This window comes from Erythrolamprus reginae, chromosome 1 (assembly GCF_031021105.1).
Source record: "Erythrolamprus reginae isolate rEryReg1 chromosome 1, rEryReg1.hap1, whole genome shotgun sequence".
Classification (NCBI taxonomy): Eukaryota; Metazoa; Chordata; class Lepidosauria; order Squamata; family Dipsadidae; genus Erythrolamprus; species Erythrolamprus reginae.
This window is the reverse complement of record NC_091950.1, coordinates 177,977,590-178,002,317: the sequence shown is the minus strand read 5'-3', so window position 1 is coordinate 178,002,317 and position 24,728 is coordinate 177,977,590. Positions and strand designations below refer to the sequence as shown.

Below are 24,728 nucleotides of genomic sequence, written 5' to 3'. Positions count from 1 at the left end.
TCCTCCCCTGATTTCACAGAGATTCCTGTTCACAGTCCAAAAGCCATTTGGAAAAGCCAGTCAAAGCCAAACGGGATCATGTCAAGACTAGGTGCAAAATCTACATCAATTTTGGGGGGAAACAGCTTGAGCCATATGCCATAAGTGCATTGCTGGACCTATAAAAACATCACATACCAAACGCTTCATCTAAATCTCTTTATGAAGTTTCTGTTTCACCGCTGCTCTTTATTCCCACTGGTAAATAATTCAAAAGGAGTCAATAGGTCAGCCACAAATAGGGCTGCAGGAGAGGAGGAACATTCCAAAATATTATAGAAGCCAAGAAGACGGATGTTTTGATTTCTGCCTTGCCAAACTGATAAAGAAACTGAAAGCAAGAATTGGGCTTTCCATTCCAATCAAGAAGATGCGCTGGACCAAGGTAATTCAGGCACTAAGATGCCAATGATTTTTTTCCCATTCCCGTTAGGTCTTCTCAATCCTGCCATCAGTGTATCTGTGGAATCTGAAATTGCTGTATTTTAACTGGAAATGGATTGTAAATGGGCACAATTAAACTTAGCTGCAAGAGTGACACTGCCTGGGCCCCACTCGCAGGTAGTGTTCCACTTAAAACCACAACTGAGCCAAAATTTCCATTGCTAAGAAGACAGTTGTTAAAGTGAGTTTTCTTCAATTTTGCTTTTCTTGCCCACAGCTGTTGTGGATTTAAGAATCAGGGAATATGCAAGGAATATAAACCCTTCCATTCCCCACTATCCTGTTAGAGTTGAAGAACCTTCTTGGATCAGAAGAGCAACGTCTTCAAAAGAAAAAAAAACAAGAAAGCCCAGTTGCCACCTGAAAAAGCACCAATGTGAAGTCTGTGTATGTATAGAAATAGAGATGGGGAGAATGCCCAGAATTCAACAATTATTGGCAATAGGGGAAAAAAACTATTTGCTTTCCAGTCAACAATAAGCAATTATCTGCCTTAAGAGACAGATCACCAGCCCTGGTACATGGCAGCTTCCCATGTTCCTGTTGTCACAACCTTGGAACAGTGTTTGTAAAATCAGGTTTTATTTATTTTTTTATTTATTATTTGTCCAATATACAATACATATGGAAGAGAATAGACATTAAGTAATATATATAAAGATAGAAAGTAAAAAAGAAGAGAATATATATGATATAAGAGATACGGAGAGAATATATATGATATATATGATATATATATATATATATGTTTTCGTAAATTTTCACGGGTATATGTATGTAGATTGTTCTGAGTTCGGGTTTTGCCCTGTGTAATATTTTGCATGCAAAATATTACACAGGGCAAAACCCGAACTCAGAACAATCTACATATATATATATATGATATATGAGATAAGGAAAGACAATTGGACAGGGGACGATAGGCACATCAGTGCACTTATATACGCCCCTTACTTTCCCCAAATGATAGTAAATTGGGACTGTGCAAACTTCAGGAGAGAGACAGACAGATACAGGCAATTACATAAATGCCACATCTCCATGATATAGTTTTAATAACAGACGAGTAGAGGGCCTACTTAACTAAATCTAAATGATTTAACAAACTATGCCAAGTGAGCCAACCAAATCCATTCAGGTTAAAATGTCCTTAAGACTAATCACATTAAGCCAACAACTGCATATAGTTTGTTCCTTTTTGCTTCACATGTTGCACAAATAGTTACTGTAATTCAAACAATCATAGTGTATCTGAGCCACAGAAGGTGACAGCCAATGGCTGCTTTGGGTTGAATTAGAAATCCAAGGACTATTTATTTACCACCTGATTAACAGGGGAGGTCTACAGGCTAAGACTGTGTACCTTTACAGTGCTTTTGGGCTGCTACACTTACCTGATCACAGATCAGCTCCCATTTCTTCTCATTGTCATATTGTCGGAGTAGCCTTGCTTTGTCAGGGGGCAAGTTCATGGCATTCTGTGGTAAAAGAGAAAGCAAATCTGGGTGACCCCAACAGGCTGAAGGCTGAGAGAGGTTGCATGTGAATAAGTGCAAATAAGTAGAACAACATGGTTGCGGTTATGTGATTTTTTTTTTAAAAAATGCCATAATTAACAGAGTTTATCCAAAGCTTTCCAATAAAAGATATTTGCAAAAGAGCAATGAAAGATCCCTTCCCCTCCCCACCCTCTAATCTAAGATATGACTCATGTTGAACAATGTCAAGGCTGAGAACTTTTTCACATAGGGTAAAACTAGAGAATGAAGTTGTGGGTTTGTTTTTCTTCTCTCCGATCATATATTACCGCTACATAAAATGCCCAATAAAAAATGCATTTTATCTACTTAGAAATTGCAAGACTGAAATCCATGCACAATTCATAGTTAAAGTAGCATAAGATACGGTTCACCACCAATGTGTAGAATATTTTAAAAATCTGTTACCACCAGAGAGGAAAAAGGTTTGCAGTATCGCAGGAGTAAACAGATTTACTGTGATATATATTTGTGGATGAAAGTCCATTTTAGCTGAAACAAATTAGTGAAAGTCCATTTTAGCCAAAACAAATTAGTGTTCAAAATGGAATTTACCTAAATAGCTCTTATATAGTATCAAGGCTATCAACGTTGAAAATTTAATGAAAATACATAGCGATGTGTACATTTGCTTAAGATGCATGCAAAGAACATTATAGAGCACATAGAAGGACAGGCATTGTTAAGGGGAACTGTATCGCATTGTGTTCCAAAATAAAACTGCCATCAGAGAAGGAGAAACCTTGTTCTTTATTAGAAAAACAAAAACCTATCATAGCAAAGAAAAGACAAATACAGAAAAATGAGACTTGATATACCATATGTTGGAATCAGCACATACAATTCCACAACGGAATTTCATAAAAATTTCAATAGCCCATATAAAATCAGAAGGACAGTTAATCACACAGATATTTCCTTCATATATAGTCACGCCTGCAATTAATTTACTGAGAGAGATGAGAATTGGAGACTACCATCAGATAGCATTATATAAGAATTTTGCATGGTTCAATAAAAAAGATAGAAAAGATTCTATCAGTTTCCTATTGTTGCATTGGTCTGCATCAACCTGGGGCTTTAAAAATAATTGCCAGAATTTATAATAAATGTACATGAATGAAATAGGATGGCTGATCAGAAAAGGAAACACAAGTACAGTGGAACCTCGACATACGAGCAGCTGTACTTACGAGCTACTCGAGATAAGAGCTGGGAGGGGAGCGACATTTTTGTTCGCCTCCCGAGCTCACATTCGGGATACGAGCGCCAAGGAGCTGTCTTCCGCGTTCGGCTTCAGGAGACAGCTCCTTGGCGCTTGTATCCCGCGTGTTTTAAAAGGTTGCAGCCGGCCTGGGGGGCTCGCTGGGGTGCTGGCAAGCCCCCCAGGCCGGCTGCAACCTTTTAAAACACGCGCGCCGCTTCGCAGCTGTCTCCTGAAGCCGAACGCGGAAGTTAGCGTTTGGCTTCAGGAGATAGCTGCGAAGTGGCGCGCATGTTTTAAAACGTCGCAGCCGGCCTGGGGGGCTCGGGGGGAAGCCCCCGAGCCCCCCAGGCCGGCTGCGACGTTTTAAAACACCCGCACCGCTTCGCAGCTGTCTCCTGAAGCCGAACGCGGAAGTTAGCGTTTGGCTTCAGGAGACAGCTGCGAAGTGGCGCGCGTGTTTTAAAATGTCGCAGCCGGCCTGGGGGGCTCGGGGGCTTCCCCCCGAGCCCCCCAGGCTGGCTGCGACATTTTAAAACACCCGCACCGCTTCGCAGCTGTCTCCTGAAGCCGAACGCGGAAGTTAGCGTTTGGCTTCAGGAGACAGCTGCGAAGTGGCGCGCGTGTTTTAAAACGTCGCAGCCGGCCTGGGGGGCTCGGGGGCTTCCCCCCGAGCCCCCCAGGCCGGCTGCGACGTTTTAAAACACCCGCGCCGCTTCGCAGCTGTCTCCTGAAGCCAAACGCTAACTTCCGCGTTCGGCGGCAGCGGTTTTTTTTGTTGTTGCACGGATTAATTGACTTTACATTGTTTCCTATGGGAAACAATGTTTCGTCATACGAGCGTTCCGACTTACGAGCCTCCTTCCAGAACCAATTAGTCTCGTAAGTCGGGGTTCTACTGTAGTCGCTTGTCTGGCTGTCAATCTAATCTAATCATTTTTACCAGGATCTTCAGAGTCTGAGGAATCTTCTGTTTAAATACAGTACGTTTTTCCTGGGAAGACAAAGAAGGAAATGACTGTTCTATTTTTTTTTTTCAAATGTGCTCATGAATTCCGTAAAACCTTTAATTGGTTCCTGCTATTTTTTTATACTGAACCAACAAATTAAGTTGTAGCTCTGGAAACTGTTTCTTCAAAGATGAAATCTGATGATTTCCAGATGTTTTACATACATGTGACATAGTCCCTGACTATTAGCCAAATGCAGAAAATGTGTAGTCCATATTATATTAAGGGTAACAAGTTCACTATTCCTAATTTAACTATGTGAATACAGCACTGCACAGAATTAAGATCCTTTACATTTCAAGACTTCACTAAATGTACACTTTTTTCTTCTTATATTGTTTTTGCCTTGCTAGGCAGCCCAGGTTCAAATCCTAGATGGGTATAGCTAGCTGATGAGAGCTAAATAGCTCAAAATATATCTATACTAGTCTCCCTTTATTTCTTTGTCAGTTCTTTGCAAGTTGGAAAATATGGTTGGAATATCTGCCTGCCTGCCCGCCCACCCCGCCCGCCCGCCCGCCCGCCCGCCCGCCCGCCCGCCTGCCTGCCTGCCTGCACTTAATAAAAACTTACATACAGATCATGCAAACTTTTTCTCTATAAATTGGCAAAAGAATAACTGTGAACCTACATTTAAAATCTCACCAAAGACATATAAGCATTAAAATGAGAAGCATATTAAGTCTATTGCAAGAAGGGGATTATGTTCTGATTTTGACAGGTCACTATATACAAATCAAGGTTAACAATTTAAATCCTTAGCTTCTAATCTATTGTCCCTAATGATATGGATCATCTCATGTGAAAGCAACTTAATGAATGTAAAATATTGATTGAAAAGCTAATGAAATATTTAAAAGGAAATGATAGCAGGGAAAAATGTCCATTCTTAATCAATACCTCCAGAACAGCTCTCAATTTGACTGTATGACAGTAACTTGTTACTTGTATCCTTAAGATTTTTATTAATATTGATTTTTTCTTCATTGCTTATCTAACCCCATGACAATCATTAAGTGTTGTACCTCATGATTTTTGACAAATGTATATTTTCTTTTATGTACACCGAGAGCATATGCACCAAAGACAAATTCTTTGTGTGTCCAACCCCACTTGGCCAATAAAGAATTCTATTTTGTATTTCATACATACAACCCCGTATGTAACTTCTGCCCTTTCCCTCTTTGGTAATGCTGGACTTTTGGTAGAAATATAGCCACTTCAGATCCGAAGTCTTCTGTGTGATTATGCTTTTCCCAATTGATCTGAGAACAGGTGGCTTCCTACCCATAATCTACTAGTGTTGCAGGACCACGTGTCAAGAGTTACAAAAGTTTTGCTTTGTTATGCCTGTAATGGGGAGCTCCTAGCTCTGAAATGCAATCTCAGCTGGCATGGCCAATGATCAGCTTTGCTGGAGCTGTAGTCCTTCACATCCCAGTTTCCATTCAAACACTATGCCCTCTTTCAAAGAAACTGCCACTTTCCCAAGATGTAAAAAGCAACAATATCTACCCTCAACCAACAACAATCTTCTTGTGTGGAAATTAGTGTACATGAGAATTCAAGGAGCCACAGCTGCCCCCCCCCCCAATACATACTGCCCCTCTCCGTAGACTATTTGTACTCTGTGACAATTATTAAATGTTGTACAAGTTTATTCCTTTGAATTTTACCAGGAAAGTTTTGCACATCTTCTTGTACAATGCTAAATGATTCATATTTTAGCCTGAAGATGTCTGTGACTTGTTCTCTTTCCTGTAATTCTACTGCTTGGAATTGAGTAACACTAGGAGTCATACTGTACTGAGCTGTAATCATCTTGATCTGAAAGATAAATGGGCCTTCTGTACAAGGCCTTCTCTTGCCCTTGCTTAAAACAAGAAAAGTGCCGAGACTTTTTTTGATGGGTACTGCATGCTACTTTCCCAGGTTCAGAAAATGTTCATCCTGGCCCTGAGATTTACTAAGATCACCCAGGCAACCACGTCACAAATTTTATTTATTTAAAAAGTAAGAGAGATCAGGAGCATACACAAGAAAGCAGGCAAGAGGATGGTTGCTCCATCCAGATCTGAATCCCACCCCTTTTCAATATATTGATGTCTCACTAATACAAGTGAAACTTGAAAAATCAGAATATCATGCAAGAGTTCATTTATTTCAGTAATGTAACTTGAAAGGTAAAATGTAATATATGAGAGAGACTCATTACATGCAAAGCAAGATACCGATGATTATGGCATATAGCTCATGAAAACCCCAAATCTACCATCTCAGAAAATTAGAATATTACATGCAATCAATAAAACAAGGAATGTACATAGAACAATATCGGACCTCTGAAAAGTATAAGCCTGCATATGTACTCAGTACTTGGTTTGGGCTCCTTTTGCAGCAATCACTGCCTCAATGCAGCGTAGCATGGAAGCTATTAACCTGTGGCATTGCTGAGGCATTATGGAAGACCAGGATGCTTTCACCTTTCTCTTGGCAATGCCTCATAGATTCTCTATGAGGTTCAGGTCAGGCAACTTTGCTGGCTAATCAAGCACAGTAATCCCACAGTCATTGAACCAGGTTCTGGTGCTTTTGGCAGTGCGGGGAGGTGCCAGGTCCTGCTGGAAAATTGAAGTGAGCATCCCCATAAAGCTCGTCTGCGGAAGGAAGCATGAAGTACTCCAAAATCTCCTGGTAGACAGCTGCATTGACCCTGGACTTAATAAACCACAGTGGACCAACCCCAGCAGATGACATGGCCCTCCCAAATCAACACAAATTGTGGAAACTTCATACTGGACTTCAAGCATCTTGCAGTGTGTGCCTCTCCACTCTTCCTCCATACTTTGGGTCCTTGGTTTCCAAATGAGATGCAAAAGTTGCTCTCATCAGAAAAGATGGCTTTGGATCACTGAGCAGGTGGTCAAAAGTCAGGTCTGTTTTCCTTTGGCCCAGGTAAGACACTTCTGACATTGTTTGTTGTTCAGGAGCGGCTTGACAAGAGAAATACGACATTTGAAGCCCATGTCCAGAATCCGTCTGTGTGTGGTGGCTCTTGATGCACTGACTCCAGCCTCAGTCCACTCCTTATGAAAGTCCCCAACACTTTTGAATGGCCTTTTCCTGACAATCCTCTCCAGGCTGTGGTCATCCCAGCTGCTTGTGCACCTTTTTCTTCCATACTTTCCCCTTTCACATAACTTTATATTAATGTGCTTTGATACAGCACTTTGGGAACATCCAACTTCGTTTGCAATTACCTTTTGAGGCTTTCCCTCTGTATGGAGGGTGTCAATGATGGTTTTCTGCACAACTGTCAGGTCAGCAATCTTTCCCATGATTGTGATTCCTACTGAACCAGACTCAAAGGCTCAAGAATCCTTTGCAGGTGATATGGCATAATTAGCTGGCTAGAGTGGGACAATTTGAGCCTGGAATATTGAACCTTTTCACAATATTCTAATTTTCTGAGATTGTGGATTTGGGTTTTCATGACCTGTACCCCATAATCATCACAATTATGACAAATCATGGCTTGAACTATCTTTCTTTGCATGTAATGAGTCTTTCTCATATATTAGTTTCACCTTTTAAGTTGCATTACTGAAATAAATGAACTTTTGCACAATATTCTAATTTTTCGAGCTTCACCTGGATACAAAGTGTGGGAGAGAATCAATTGTGATACCATGATTCTATCTTGCCTCCTTAATCCTCCCCCATTAATACAGGTGCTATAAATACACAAGATTCTTTCAATGTGTACCTATAAATCTGAAATATAAGTATGAGCCCAGCATGCTGAGCAATAATTAATCCCAATTTGCTTCTACAAAAATAGAAAAAATATTTTGAAAGCAGCAACTATAAATGAACCAGTCGAAGAGTGTTCCAAAAGGTCAGGTAGACTTATATTCTTCCGATCTCACAATTATTGATTCTGCCTCAGTTTTACATGGGAGAACAAGGGCCCTTGATCCATGATGACTATGGAAGATAATGCCATGCTTCTTAAGTTATATATAAATATATATATATTATTCATATAATTTTATCAACTCTCCAATTCCAGTGGATTTTTCTTGGGCTTCTCAAAGTCTGTTCGGCAACAGCCAAAAGAGCCCCGCATTCATAAAGCAGAAGAAGTGAGGGAAGCTAATGGGAAACAAAGATTTTGACTTCTATGGAATACGGGAGCATGATATGGAATGAAGTTATAATAGTTACTGCTAACTTGAAACTCGATGGACAGAATAACATTGGGGGAAAGGAATGGGCAACTTATTAATTCCTCCCATCCTTTGAAAACAGAAAGAGAAATCCAGTCCCACATCTACTCTGTTTGTTAAATTGCTAGATACTTTCTTCCCCTCTGATCTAGTCAGATTTTAGATAAAAGAGCAGGAAACTATTACTTCCCTAATGATCACCTGATTGTCTGGAGAATCGCTCACTCTATCAATCCAAGTGTGTGACTCATATATTCTTTCTGGTGTTTTCCACTTTCCTATCTGAGTCCATTCCTCAGCTTTTTTGGGTGGAAAACAGCTTCCCTTCAGGCCACTATTCTTGTTAGACTCTCCTTTGTTATTTACAAAACATCCTCTTTCCATTCGATATGGTCGATGGAAGATCCCCGAGAGCAAAAGATGCTGTCTTTCAAGCCTCCTGCTCCCATTTCTTTCAGTCTTGTTTCTTTTTTTTTGTAGTAGATTGTGTCTTCCTCTTGTTTTTAGGGTTTGTTTTTTTTATACTTTCTCACCATGGCTGAGAGACCTTGCTTTTAATCTTTTGTTGGACTGTATTCCTGAGATACACAAAGCTTCAAGGATAGATAGAAATATTGCTATTTGCAGCCAGGTCATTAACACACCTTGAACTATGGTCTCAGAAGCTATTAAAAGAGATTCCCCTCACTGTATTGTCAGAACTCACCTGGATATGGGGTTTCAAGGAAAAGGAACTGAGAATTGTGATATACACAGTATCTCTCAATTAAGTATGAGGCTCCAGTGAATAGCTCATCATTGGAGCTTGTAAATTAATCTCTTCAAAAAAAGAAAATAAACTTGCTTCTGCATTTGTGATTGTGTTTGGTTTGTTTTACTTCTCAAGCAAAATATTATGAATTTATATAATATTATCCAGCTTTGTTCTTTTGCTATTTTGACTTGAAATACTGTACTTCCAAACTATATCTTGTGCCCAAATAATGGCTCGTATTATTTAGTAGCACTATTACTGGCACAAAAACCATCTTCAATTTGTTATGTAAGAAAAAAAAAGAGCGCTAGGTTTCCTACAAAGCTTAGATCCATTGCTCTGCATTAAATTGTTATGTAAGCATTATATGAATCTTAATTTAAAATCAAGTTGAACAGAATTATCTTATCCAGCCTTAGCCTGTGGTTTTCTGCATCCTTTTATTTCAAGTATTTTTTGAAAAACATGGTAATGTCCAGTTATTTAAAAGAACTGAATCATATCACTGAATCATATCTAGAGATTCTCAGTCATTCATGTCATGGTTGCCCCAAAAGTACTTTTGACAACTGGACTTTATATTTTTTTCTTTGAAGATACAGTATTTCACTTCTCAACAAATGGAAAAGCACCAGGTTGGGGAAAGCAAGTAGATAGCTTATGTGTGAAATTCAAAAAGAAGATATACCAATTATTGTACACAAAACAATAAAAGAGGTACACAAATATTTACATAAGAGCAAAAAGACTCTTATTGCTCTTATGTAAGTATTTGAGTACATCTTTTTGTTTTCTGTATAATAATTGATATATCTTCTTTTTTGTAGGTCATTAAGGTAAATAAGTGAAAGGGCAGCGCCGGACTTACCCGGCAGGCAGGCTTTGCTGGAGGGACCGGGAGACACGGTCCCTCATGGCGGCCGCCATTTTTGATCCCGGGCGAAGTCTCGCGATGCGAGACTTCGCTCGGGAGAGCAGGGCCTGATTGGCTAAGGCCCTGATTGGTCCGGGCGGGGCCTGCTTGCCCTATATAAGGGCGAGCAGGCCCGAGGCTCTTCCTTTTCGCCCGGACCGATCTACCGAGCAGACGTGCGATCGTTCTGCTCCGGCGGCCATTTTGTTTGGCGACCTCGTGCGAGGCGCCATTTTGTGGCCTGTGGGGGGTGAAAAGCCTGCTTATTCATCAGCGGAGCCAGCATCGGCTGGGCTCCGCTCCGGTTTGGAGCCTCATTTTCCTTTTTAAGGGGGAGGGAGGTGCTGCCTCCTGGTGGCCTCGCGGGCTCGCGGGGGTCGCTGGGGGATCGAGGCCTGGGATAAAGGCCTGGTGTTTGGGCCTTGTTGCCCTCGGGGATAGGGGGGAATTGGCTTCCCGGGGGGTTTTTTGGCACCGCTGAGGCCTGCTGTTTTGAGCAGGCCTTGTCCCAGTGGTGCAGGGCCCGTTGGGGGAGGGCTTGGTCCCGCCCTATTCCTTCCTGTTTAAAATAGATTTGAGTGGTATGGCCCCTAAAAAGCGGCCAGCTAAGGCCCTCCCGGCCCAACCTGCGGTGCGGCCTAGGAGGGCTGCCAGGCCGTCTGCACGGGCTCGGGCGGCGGCAGAGGGGCCCCCGGGGGGGATCCCGGTGGGGGTGGTGGTAGGGTTTATGCCCACAGTCCCTCAACCCGAGGTGTCCCCTTCTCTCTCCTGGGCCAGGGTCCTGGAGCGGCTCGACGAGTTGGAGAGGTGGCGGTCGGGGGCAGGCCCGGAGGGGCTTTCCTCGGCTGCCACCGCAGCTTGGGGCGCAGACCCCGAAGAGGAGTCGGCCCCAGCTGGGCAAGTGGCCCACGAAGTACAGATGGCGGGACCCGGACAGGCGGGCAGCACCGGGCAGACGGGCCATGCTGGACATATGGCCCAGCCTGGGCAATGGTCATCTTTCCAGGGCCCAACCAGGATGGGCCCACCATGGATGGCTTCTACCCCTTACGGGGCAGGTGAGGTTGCACCACATGCAGGCACATCTCCGCTACTGCCCATCCAGGGTCCCGGGTTCATCCCGCCAGCTATGGGGGGTGGCAACAGTTTCACAGGGGCTGCTGCAGGCACCTGTGGTCAGGTTTGGTCCCCGCCAGCTCCGCCAGTGGGGGCGCTGGGGGTGCCTGTCCCACCTGGGGCGGGGGTGGGGGGTTGGATTCCTCCTCCACCGGCCATTATGCCACCGGTCCCATTCATGTATCCACCGGGGCTTGGGGTGCTGGGCTCGGGGGCCACCACGGTGTGGGACCCGTTCGCCAGCATCAAGCCTGGGGCCATCCCTTGTGGGTTGCCCGCCACACCTTTAGGGTACCATCTGCACCCGTCAGTTAAGGAGGCAATCTGGCGGGGGGAGTACGTTGATTTGTTCTCCATCTTGAACAGGGAGGTCCCTAAACAAGATAAGGAGGTTGTCCCTGGGGAGAAGGTGAAAAAGACAAAGGTCACGAAATGCTTCAGCTCGTGGCTGTATGCATTTCTGACCTTTGCGTCGGTGGTCATTCAGAGGCAGCCGGGGAGGGCCGCTGCCTTGCTGAAGTACATCGACCTGATAGCGAGGGCCCATTTTGAGTATGGGGGGACCATATGGAGGCACTACGACAAGGGCTTCCGTATGCGTATTGCCCATGACCCCTACTTGCCTTGGGATATGGTGGTTCCGGACCTGTGGTTCCAGGCCACTCATATGTCAGGGAAGGAGGGCTGTGATAGGACCGATAGCGGTCACTTTATGGAGGAGGAGCCTGCGACGCCCGCGCCGGCCAAGGCCGTGGCGGGTGCCGTTAGTAAGGGTGCCTCTTTAATATGTCACGAGTTCGCTGCAAAGGGGGCGTGTTTTCGCCCCATTTGCAGGTTTCGTCACGCCTGCGGAAGTTGTGGGGGAAACCATTCCGCAGCCGTGTGCCCCCGCCCCAAGAAGGGGATTGAAAAGAAAGGCTCGGGTCCCCCAAAGCCTCCCCCACCTGCTGGGGGAAAAGGGGCCCAGCCCAATTAATTTAAGGGTGCTTGAGGGTTGGTTGGGCGACTACCACCCTCGCTCGAGAGCGGCCGCTCTCTTGCTAGGTTTTGCAGAGGGATTTAGGATCCCTTATCAGGGTGTTAGGAAGGCCTTCATGTCTGACAACCTTAGGTCGGTTGTTGGTCATGAAGACATTGTTAGGGAGAAGATTGGGAAGGAGGTTGCCGAAGGCAGGGTCCTGGGGCCCTTCTCGGAGCCGCCCTTCCCGAATCTTCGTGTGTCTCCCTTAGGTGTGGTCCCCAAAAAGGCGAGTGGTGAATTTAGGTTGATTCACCATTTGTCTTTTCCGAAAGGGGAGTCAGTGAATGATTTCATTCCTGACGAGTTGTGTTCAGTCCGGTATGCATCCTTTGATGCAGCCGTGACTATGGTTAGGAAGTGTGGGGTGGGAGCCCTTATGGGTAAATGCGACATTAAGTCGGCATTCCGGCTCCTCCCCATACACCCAGACGACTTTGAGCTGTTGGGCTTCCATTTCGAGGGGGGCTATTACGTGGACAGAGCTTTGCCCATGGGGTGCTCTGTCTCGTGCTCTCTTTTCGAGAGTTTTAGCACCTTCTTGGAGTGGGCGCTCAGGAGGCAAAGTGGCCTGGGTACGGTCGTTCACTACCTTGATGATTTCCTTTTGGCGGGGCCTGCGCATTCGGAGCAATGTTTTGCTTTGATGCGGGACTTCGAAGCCCTTTGTGCTCAATTAGGGGTGCCTTTAGCCTCTGAAAAGACCGAAGGCCCCGCCACCAGGATTACCTTTCTGGGTATTGAATTGGACTCAGAGGAGCAATCTTCCAGATTGCCCCTAGAGAAGTTGGTAAAGATTAAGCGGAAGCTTGATGAGGTTCTGGGCTGCCGGAAGGTGACCCTACGGCAGCTTCAGGAACTGGCAGGCATTCTTAATTTTGCCTGTCGGGTAGTTGTTCCTGGAAGGGCTTTTTCTAGGAGGTTGTATGATGCGATGAAGGGGCTCCGTTTGCCCCATCATCGTACCCGCCTTTGCGCCGGGGTCAGGGCTGACCTCGGCGTGTGGCGGGATTTTTTGGATAGATTTAACGGGTTGTCTTTCTGGAGGCACGAGCTTCTGTTGGAAGCTGAGTTGCAGCTCTGCTCTGACGCCGCGGGGACTTGTGGTTTCGGGGCAGTGTTAGGTGACCAGTGGTGCTGGTCGGCATGGCCTCCGGAATGGAGTGCCTCTTCGTTGGTTAAGGACCTTACGTTCCTGGAGCTCTTCCCCTTAGTAGTGGCCTTAGAGCTTTGGGGGGAGCAGTTTAGGGACAAGACTGTGCACTTTTGGTGTGACAACCTAGCGGTTGTCCATGTGGTGAATGCCCTGTCCTCGAAGAGCGACAGGGTCATGCGGCTTGTCCGCCATTTTGTGCACAGGTCCTTGTCTCTAAACGCATGGTTTTTGGCTAAGCATGTCCCCGGGTTGGATAACGGGGTTGCTGAGGCCTTGTCCCGTGGTCAGTTGTCCAGGTTTCGGACCCTGGCCCCGTGGGCCCGAGAACTGCCAGAAGCGTTCCCCAGCCACCTCTGGAGTCTGGGAGGGATTCAGAGTGGTGGAGAGGCGAGGCATCCCGGGCAATCTCCTTGTCTGTAGCGCCCGGCACCCTCAGGGCATACCAGCGTGCAGGTAAGGAGTTTGGGGAGTTCAGGCAGGGCAGGGGTTACCAGCTTAGTTGGCCTGTCCCTGTAGAGCATTTGGCCGAGTTTTGCGTCCAACTTAGGCAGCGTGGTCTGTCAGTTAGGACGATCCGGTCCCGGTTAGCCGGCCTCGCCTTTCTGTCCAAGGCGGGGGGGTTTGCAGATCTTTCGGGTGACTTTCGCATCCGGAAGATGCTGGAGGGCTGGCTTAGGGAGCAAGCGGGGGCCCCAGGTGACACTCGTCAGCCCCTGACGGTGGAGCAGCTGTCATCAATCAACGTGGTTTTTGGCAGTCTGTGTTCCTCATTGTACGAGGCCCGTCTTTTCAGGGCCGCGGCTTGTGTCATGTTCTTTGGGGCCCTTCGGGTCAGCGAGGCCATGGCTTCGTCTCAGGCTGACACTTCGCTCCGGGCCTTCCAGTTCGCTGATCTGACCTTTAGACAAGGGGGGGTGTCCCTTGTAGTGAGAAGGTCTAAAACGGATCAGCTGCACAGAGGGGTTGCCTTACACCTTAGTGCGGCCACCGACCAGTCGGTGTGTCCGGTGGCCGCCCTACGGCTTTATTGTGGTATGAGGGGGTCAGGCCAGGGGTACCTGTTTAGGCATTGTGACGGTACCCCTCTGACCCGTTTCCAATTTTGGGCTTTAGCATCTAGGGCGATGGCCCAGGTGGGCATGGATCCCGCCGGTTATGGAACGCATTCGTTCCGTATCGGCGCCACTAGTGCGGCACTTTCTGGTTTCCCGGCCCATCGGATTCGGGAGATCGGCCGCTGGCGGTCAGCGGCATATTTGGGTTATGTTAGGCCCGCTGAGGATCCCAGGCAGGGCTTAGGCTAGGTGACCTCTCTGTGTCTGTGTCCTCTTGCAGGTCCCCAGGCTAACACGAAACCGACGGCGCTGCTGTGTGGCCACAGCATGATTTTCTGGGCTGGCCGCGCGGCAGCCAGGAGCGCCGTCGGGACCCACCTGTCCCTGGGGCGGTGGGTCAACGTTACCTGGATGGGCCGGAGAGGTATGCGGTGGGAGGGTCTCCTACCGGCGTTGCTGGGCGGTCAGCATTCTGTGGCTGCGCCCGGCAATATGGGGGGCGGCTCCTGGAGTCGCGCCCAAAAGGGTCTGGGTGGGCAGCGTCCTGTGGCCGCACCCAGGTGGCTGGTATTGCACTTAGGTGGCAATGACCTGTGCATGCTGGGAGGCCTGGCGCTGCTCATCCAGGCACGCGAAGACCTGCGAAGGCTTCGTGAGGTCTGGCCCACCACGCAGGTGGTGTGGTCAGACATATTACCTAGGATTGTGTGGAGGGATGCCTCTTCCCTTAGGGCCATTCACCGGGCTAGGAGACGGGTGAATAGGGCTATGGGGAAAACGGTTAGAGAATTGGGTGGAGTGGTAATACCTCATCCCCTTATATCAATAGATAAGCCATGGCTCTACCGTAATGATGGCGTTCACCTGTCTGACCAGGGGAACGCCATCTTCTTACAGGACCTGCAGCGGTCTCTGCGTGAGCTGGCGCAGCTAGAGGGGGGAGTCGGGGGGCCAAGATAGAGATCTGACCCCCGCTCCTGTGGCAGGTTAGGGGCGGAAAATTGGGTGGTTTAGCAACCGCGCGTTCTCCCTTGGGCATCTTTGGGGATGATTGACAGGTTCTCCGCAAGCTCATGGAGGGAGTTTCTGCCTGAGCAGCTGGGGGGAACCTGTCTTTGGGTCCTACACCTTTAATTCCCCGATTCGGGTTAGCCGGTGGGACCCCCCTCATGCACAGCATGGCAGAAAAGGTCACAGGTGACGGCCTGGCCCTCACCTGGACCTTGCATCGAGATACGCCCATGAGTTGCCCAGGAATGTTTGCTGGCATACGTCATTTCCGCCCCGGAAGTATTTGTTTGACCCTGCAGGTCCAGTTCCGGGTCATAGTTGTTTATGCTAATTTATGCAAAAATATTTGAATAAATTATGCAAATTTATGTTAATAAAAATGACCCAATTTTAAATCCAGCTCTGGTGTCCGTGTCGTTACTCCGTCTCTCCAGCAAGGGCAGCGCCGGACTTACCCGGCAGGCAGGCTTTGCTGGAGGGACCGGGAGACACGGTCCCTCATGGCGGCCGCCATTTTTGATCCCGGGCGAAGTCTCGCGATGCGAGACTTCGCTCGGGAGAGCAGGGCCTGATTGGCTAAGGCCCTGATTGGTCCGGGCGGGGCCTGCTTGCCCTATATAAGGGCGAGCAGGCCCGAGGCTCTTCCTTTTCGCCCGGACCGATCTACCGAGCAGACACCCGCCCGCCCTCCACTATTTTGCAGTGTGCTTCGGGGTCACCCTTAGGGGGCCGAATGGGAATTTTTTGCAGTTCTGCCTCTTAGCTGGGCTGTTTTTTCGCCCATTCCACACTGGGGTGATGGCTGTGCGGTTAGGGGGTGCTTGCATTAATTAGGTTAATTGGCTTACCTTTGGTCATTTGGGTAGGCAGGTTAGGGGCGGAAAATTGGGTGGTTTAGCAACCGCGCGTTCTCCCTTGGGCATCTTTGGGGATGATTGACAGGTTCTCCGCAAGCTCATGGAGGGAGTTTCTGCCTGAGCAGCTGGGGGGAACCTGTCTTTGGGTCCTACACCTTTAATTCCCCGATTCGGGTTAGCCGGTGGGACCCCCCTCATGCACAGCATGGCAGAAAAGGTCACAGGTGACGGCCTGGCCCTCACCTGGACCTTGCATCGAGATACGCCCATGAGTTGCCCAGGAATGTTTGCTGGCATACGTCATTTCCGCCCCGGAAGTATTTGTTTGACCCTGCAGGTCCAGTTCCGGGTCATAGTTGTTTATGCTAATTTATGCAAACATATTTGAATAAATTATGCAAATTTATGTTAATAAAAATGACCCAATTTTAAATCCAGCTCTGGTGTCCGTGTCGTTACTCCGTCTCTCCAGCAATAACATGGCCATCTCTGTTCACCCAGTCTCATGACCAAGCCACGCCCACAGAGCCGGTAGGGGTAAAAATTGAATTTCACCCCTGGAGGAAATGTATAAACTCATCACATATAGTTTATGCAACTGGAAATTATATTATATATTATATATCCTTCCCCCTAGGCCATTACAAGTTATGCATGGTATGTTTGTGTGTATGTCTGGTTTATAATAAGGGTGTTTAGTTGTTTTATTAATTGGATTGTTACATGTTGTTTTTTATCATTGCTGTTAGCCGCCCCGAGTCTACAGAGAGGGGCAGCATACAAATCCAATAGATAGATAGATAGATAGATAGATAGATAGATAGATAGATAGATAGATAGATAGATAGATAGATAGATAGATAGATAAAAAATTTCCAATTACATCTATTGCTGGCAATTGTATCACTCTAGCCATAGCAAAACAGTTCCCTTTTCCTTTATTCCAGATTATGTGTTTAAACTGGGGGTGGATTCCTCACTTTTCATGAGTCTATTTTATATCAGCAGCTATCAAGAGAACAGAACAAGTTCTTTCTTTCGGTTTCTATTTTCTCCAGACACATGTCCAACATTATTGATCTTCATTAGAGACCAATAAATCAATCTAGATAGTCCTATTATTTTTTATGTACCAATCAAATCTTTGTCACTTTTAGTGACCGCAAGGACTTTTTGTCCTATAAATACCAGTCAATTTGGATGAACATTAAACATTCTGGGAAATGAAATCCAGCAGGTAGGCAGGGCTCTGGGTCAGCAAAGGAATGCAAACTCGTTGTAATTCATCTACCCCAACTTGTCTTTTAATTAGGATGAGGCACCACCTGCTCATGTCTCCAACTGTTAGTTACTCTGATCTAATAGTACTAGTAAATATTGCAGGCCTATCTAATCAGTCACATAAACTTATGCAAGAGTTATTTAATAGTGAAACCATCTATTCACATTCTGATAAACTGATATGAATGACTGTTCAAAGCCAGTTATCACATATTGAAATGAGTAAACTCGAATCTGTTTGAAAAATGTTAGAGAGTAACTTTCCCTAACCAATTTTTGCTTCCTGAAATTAAATTATAAAACTCTCTAAGGACCATCATGAACACAACTTCTTCCACCTTTTTCTGCAAGGATAGTTATATATTCCTTAAACCTGGAATAGTTGCTAAAAGGTAACAAATAGTGAGACAGTTTTTCTTCCATACAAACTACGTAGACATTACATAACACTGATAAAATCTGACACAACTTTTAATATCTTACTAGATAGCAATAAGGCCACCTTAATGTGAGTCAAACACCTCACCCCAGTTACCACCCTCCGATTTTCTTTGATTTTCCACTCTTTATTGTTCAATTGTTGAAAAACTGTAATTAGTTATGTTTAGCTAACACACTGTATCTTACCACATCCCCTACAAGGCTGATGGGTACTTGATTTGAAATTGCATAAAACTGAGCCATTGAAAAGAAAAAACATTCTAGAAGAAGAGAATGCAAAGCACTTCTAATATTGTTATTAAAAACATCAAATTCACTTCCAAATACTTCTCTTTTCATTAGGCCCCAGCAGCAAGAAACAAGGTCATATGTCCAAAGTCATGGCCCAAATCATGCAAAGCAACTGGCTATATTTGCTAATAAGTTAAAGCAAAGTAAATCACATTTCTATTTAGCACAAATCAAGCCAGTATTATCTGTGATCTGCTAGTTTGTGCTCAGCTGCCATAGAATTTCTTTCAAGGTCCCCATTTAATGCATTTGTTTGTTGTATCTTACAATAATTGCCAACCAGTACATGTTAAAGTTTACACTTACTCTCAATAAACTCTGACAAAGTCAGAATATAAACTAAATTTATTTGTTTGTTTGTTTGTTTGTTTATTTAATTTATATGCCGCCCCTCTCCAGAGACTCGGGGCGCCTAACAGCGACAATAAAACAGTGTACAATAGTAATTTGGTACTGATGATTAAAAATCTATTAATATAAAAACCAAACATACATACATACATACATACATACATACATACATACCATGCATAGAATTGTAAAGGCCTAGGGGGAAAGAGGATCTCAATTCCCCCATGCCTGGCGGCAGAGGTGGGTTTTAAGTTGTTTACGAAAGGCAAGGAGGGTGGGGGCAGTTCTAATCTCTGGGGGGAGTTGGTTCCAGAGGGTCGGGGCCTAATATTTATATTCCTAATATAAAGAGAGGAAAAAACATAAAATGAAGATAATGAACTGTTTGAAGTAGCCAATAGTTTTTAACTGATTGCAAGAATTGCAGGGCATCAAAGTCTTAAATTGCCACAAAGAATTCTGTTTCAAATAAGGCGACATTCCAGCCATTTATCAGTGGGTTATTGCATACCAACAGTAGGTGGGTTTGAAGTAAACTGTGAGTAGATCTAACCAATCTTCTTTCCCACACCTCCACTCCACCACCCAAACTTCCTTGATGCCATTCCTCTGCCTCATAGATAAGATAAGAAAAGAAAGTAAGGAATAAATTGCTTGTTTGCCATGGGTAAAAATTACACTGAATTTGGCTGTGTGCCACAAATGGCCACAAGGAACCATAGTTCTCCTCCCATGTGTATTAGTTCATTTGTTTGCATGAAAAGCAAGGTATGAGGCTAGACAAAGAGAACAAGACAACCAGAAAAATAGAACTGGACATCTCAATAGAATCATGTTCTTTTGCAAACTGTAAAACAGTTGTCATACTACTAGAATCAAAATAAAGCTGTTATACCCACACAAGGTTAGCATTTAACCATAACACTATGTTGGAATTGTATATTGCTCAAAAAATAAAGGGAACACTTAAACAACATAATATAACTCCAAGTAAATCAAACTTCTGTGAAATCAAACTGTCCACTTAGCAAGCAACACTGATTGACAATTAATTTCATTTTGTTGTCAGCACATTCAACTTTGTACAGAACACAGTATTCAATGAGAATACAGTATTTCATTCATTCAGATCTAGGATGTTATTTGAGTGTTCCCTTTACTTTTTTGTGCAGTGTATTTAAGCAATCTTGAAAAGTTTTGAAGGATAAATCTATGTTATCCACAGAGACATTAATGCAAGAATCCACAAATCTTATGCCCTACTTAGTTTCATCTAGTATACTAGATATAGTAGCTTTCCATTTTTTCAATACTAAATTAATTTCAATGAGAGTAAAATCTAAGCCAGAGGAACATGACCTCATGTTAACCGAACTTGAACACCCACTCACTATTTTGTGAATGTAAACACTTTGTTTCCTACAAAGATATGCTGTGCTGCCTTGCAAGTGGGAGAAAGCTCCAAACATGCTGATAAAGGCCAAACCATTCATATACCCATCTAAACTCAGCATTTTAAAGTCCACCTCCACAATTAGATAAGAGCTTATCAACAGGGGAAAAGTACAATGCTGAAATCTCAAGCCATAAAAACTGACATCGTGAAGAGTCTTGTTTTGCTGCTGGTTTCTTTTTTCCTTTCTCAAAAATAAGAATGTTAGCTAAGATTTGAACAAACGGGTTCAACCGCTGTAACTTAAAGCTTTATATACCATCAGATGCCACTTCACGTACTTACTAAAATGCACTCTTTTAAATTTGCCTTGAATTTGAATTTCCTGGTAAATTTATCATCCTGAGATCTGCCATCAGCCTGAGAGTCTCAACATCTGTCATAAATGTAGATGAAGGACATGGAAATTCTCTTCCATGAGTGTTTTTGTTTCTTTTTAAAATTGTTTTGTCTTTTTAATTGTTGAAGGACAGTAATCTGTTATGTTTGGCTAACATGCTACATCTTAGGGCAGCACCAGTGAAATCTGACTACGGTTGGACCTGATATACATGTGAAGGGAAACTGCAAAAATGTAGGTAAAACTGACAAATGAGAAAAAAAAAAAATATTCTGGTAGAAGAGAATTACAAGCTTTTTTTTTTTACATTGTTATTAATAACATCTAACTCAGTTCTAAATAAATCTCTTTTCATTAGACTGTAGTGGCAGCTGACACAGCCGGAATCATTTGTCCAAAGCCATGGCTGTTTATCTAACGCTTGAAGAATGGGAATCAGAAGAGGCAAAGGTGGTTAGGAATTGTAAGAGTGTGACACAAAAGACAGGTTGCGATTATTCATTGGACAAGGAAATGCACTCTATTCTTCCTCAGAGGTGTTTTATTTCATACTCAGATTACATTACTAGTAAAAATGTTCTGGATAATCTAAAAGCCACAAGCAACATATCCAAATGAGAAAAGTAAAATGGTGGATAGATATTTTTAAAGCATGAAGAGTTTAATTATAAGTTGAGAACACTGATAAAAAGATGGATATGAAAAAATGAGAAAGTTTGGCATGGTGGCCAAAGTTTGTAGTGGGTAGGTAGGTAGGTTTGTAAGGAGGGGGGGAGGGAGGCTGGGAGGGAGGCTGGGAGGGAGGGAGGGAGGGAGGGAGGGAGGGAGGGAGGGAGGGAGGAAGGAAGGAAGGAAGGAAGGAAGGAAGGAAGGAAGGAAGGAAGGAAGGAAGGAAGGAAGGAAGGAAGGAAGGAAGGAAGGAAGGAAGGAAATGATCTTTTCATCAAAATGATAAAAGTAGCATTACAAGCTCTTCCTCTTTCATTATTCTGACTATCCTTTTCCTTCTCTTTGCTAAGGAAAGTCTAAATGATTCAGTGACAAAGAATACTAAAAAGAAAAAAACAGTTTCTCCAGGTAAGTTTGAAGTACAAGACAAAAAGTAGTAGGTCCGCTAAACAGAGCTGAATGGAGCTGAAGAAGCTTCCTGGGTGAAAAGTGAAATGTCTTCAAAGAAAAACCAGAAAGTCGAGATGCCTCTTGAAAAAGCACCTTTGGGACAATCATGAGCTGGGGTGACTGTGATTCTCCACAGACATTAGGCTAAATAGTCACTTATACTTTATATTTCTGACATCAAGGAAAATGAATGGAATGATACCAGATCTCAATGTAAAGCAGATACATATATGTTAAAAAAAATAAAACAAATAATAATGTTCAAAGAAACTGCAGACCAAGACTACTGTAATAAATTTCAGGAAAAAAGGAGAACAGCATGAGTTTGTCAAGAATTTGTTCTATTGCTCTATTTTGTTTTTTCATTTATAGAATATTTTGTGAAAACATTCTAGATTAATTTATTCTGGTTAGCATCCTAAAGATCCTTCCCTGCCTTTTTAATTTTAATTATTTTCTTGTTTTAAATTGCCTTTTCTTATAATATGTATATATGTGGTGGTACAGTGGTTAGAATGCAGTATTGCAGACTAATTCTGTGTTCAATCCTCATAATTTTATGTCTACTCGTACACTGCCCAGTGTCACTCTATGAGGAAGATGTGTTGCTTTTAAATGGGATATATAAATAAAATAAATAGATACATAAAATGATATAATTGAAGCCTAGTATTTAGAAAAGACTAAATCATATCAGATGTTCTCAATTTTCAGCAGAAACTCTTCACTTTCCCTAAAAAATGTTCTTAAAAACATTAGTTCTGTGGCACAAATGATTTTTTTTCCAAATCAAAAGTGAAAAAAAAACCTGGCTGATTTACATATAATCACACTTTTTTATGAGCTAAATTTTAGGCTTGCAAGTTTTCACAGTTAACTTGTTACTTTGTCATTTTGACAGAGGGGGAAAACATCAAGGTGGTTTTCTTATTATTGGAGGGACCGCAATAAATTTCCATTTGTGTCTTAACACTACTCATATCTGTGTAAGAAGTCAAGATTATTATGGTAACCAGAGTAGCTGAAATTTGGTACCATTTCATATTTTAAATATATACCAACATCTCACTAAAATAAACATCGATTTTCACGTAAATAAATATACAGATAGTCCTCAATTTACAACCGTTATTTTAATGACTGCTTAAAGTTACAACGGCACTGAAAAAACTGACTTATGTTGAGTTCTCTCACACTTATGATCATTGCAGCATTCCTAAAGTCACCTGATCAAACTTAAAGTAACTGGCATGTATTTACAATGGTTGCAGAACTCCAGGATCCTGAGACTGTCATTTACAACCTTTCTAGGGAGCTTTTGATAAGCTATGAAGGAAGCCAGATTCACTTAATGACAGCATGATTCACTTAACAACTGTAGTGATTCACTTAACCATGGCAAAAGGTCATAAAACCATGGTGGTTAGATTGCAGGCTAACTCTGCTGACTGCCTAATTGGATCAAGGTTGACTCTGTCTTCCATCCTTCCGAAGTTGGTAAAATGAGGACCTCAATTGTTGGGGACAATATTTCTAAGTGCTATTGCTAAAACTATGGCAAAACTCACTTAACAATTGGCTTGCTTATCAACAGAAATTTTGGGCTCAATTGTAATCGTAAGTTGAGGATTTACCTGCATTGTTGCAATCAGTTTAGGAAACCATGTTCGTAAAGACCACCGAGGCCTTTTTGCCCAATTTTCTTTCAGTATAGGAATCCAAATTAACAACATCCCCGATAGAGTGGGGTGTCCATCCTCTGTTTGAAGCCAACCAACAAAGGGAAGTGCATCGGGCTTATATAAAGGCTTCCCTGGAGCCCAGGGAAGGTAAAAACGCCTTCCCCCATCTCCCGAAGGCTCTCTGGAAGCCAAAAATATCCTCCCAGAGCCTCTGTACAAGACAAAAATCAGCTGGCCAGCACACATATGCACGTTGGAGCTAAGCTAGGGCAACGACTTGTGTGCCAGAAGATATGGCTCCATGTGCCACCTGTGGCACCTGTGCCATAGGTTCACCATCACTGCCTTAGGAAATACTGGTGCACTTTATGTTTATTGTCCAATAGAAAAGTGTGCCACCCTACTTGCATATTGTGTCCTTCCATTGCTAATACTCTCTTATTTTTCAAATAAAAATTGGATTGGGCTGGCAGTTGGCTTTCATAGGTAAGATGGAATTTGAATTTGCATTCACTTAATTTCTAAACCTGGTGCCTGAATTAAAAGTTTAATGTCACTAAAAATTATATAGGATATACATTGAGAGAGTTGTGAAATAAAATGATGCTATCCACAGTAAGAGAAAGCAAAAAGAAAACTGACAAAAGTTGTGCTTTTTAGATTGCTTATTTTTAACACAATTCTGCATTGTTTTATGGCCCATTCACTGTACAACTTGTTTGTCCAACTCAGACATTTGTATAGGTTTTCACATTAGCTGAGTTGGCACATGTTGTTACAAAATAGATGGTGGATTCATTGTCTGGAAAGAAGTAATTGAGAATTAGATAATTCTTCCAGTAGCACAATAACTGACATTTCTTAATCTGTGCCTTGTCTAGATACTGTATTATACAAATAGTTAATTAGTGTACTTAAAAAATGGAAGAATTTGGGGTAAAATTAAATGCTAAATCTTTGCATATTGAAGGATTAAGCACTGGGGCCACAAAATAGAGGACACTTTGTCCAAAGTCAGACTCTTCTAATTAGGACATACTTTTAGCAAATACGAATAATTAACTCATCTGATAAGCAGCCCAGAAGTCCTAAGGGAAAAATTAATTTCCTGTAAATAGCTAAATCTAATTGGACCTGAAAGTTCAATTGAAAACCGTATGTCCTGAGGTTTTTGGGGGGTTTTAGCATTTAAAATATATATATTTCTCATTTTCTGAAAGACATAATACTGATAGACTGATTAAACTTCAGGTATCAATATACCTCTCTCTTTAAATAAGTTTCAACCATTTATATCCATCAATCCAAGATATAGATATGATCAGAAAAATCTTCTTCAGCCCTGAATATGGACACTTACTTTGAACAATTGTTCCGCACCCTGGTTAATACCAATGGCATAGAATTGCTATTCATTTGCCCATAC

At 43.5% G+C, this 24,728-nt stretch overlaps 1 protein-coding gene across 4 annotated transcripts in view; it reads right to left on the bottom strand.

Annotated features, from left to right (window-relative positions):
• Positions 1-24,728, bottom strand: part of FMNL2 (formin like 2) — a 192,123-nt gene that overhangs the window by 81,405 nt on the left and 85,990 nt on the right. For all 4 annotated transcript variants that reach the window (XM_070731526.1, XM_070731528.1, XM_070731525.1 and 1 more), the window contains exon 2: positions 1,878-1,961. In XM_070731526.1, coding sequence (XP_070587627.1) covers positions 1,878-1,961 — 84 coding nt within the window. The remainder of the gene's footprint in view (positions 1-1,877; positions 1,962-24,728) is intronic.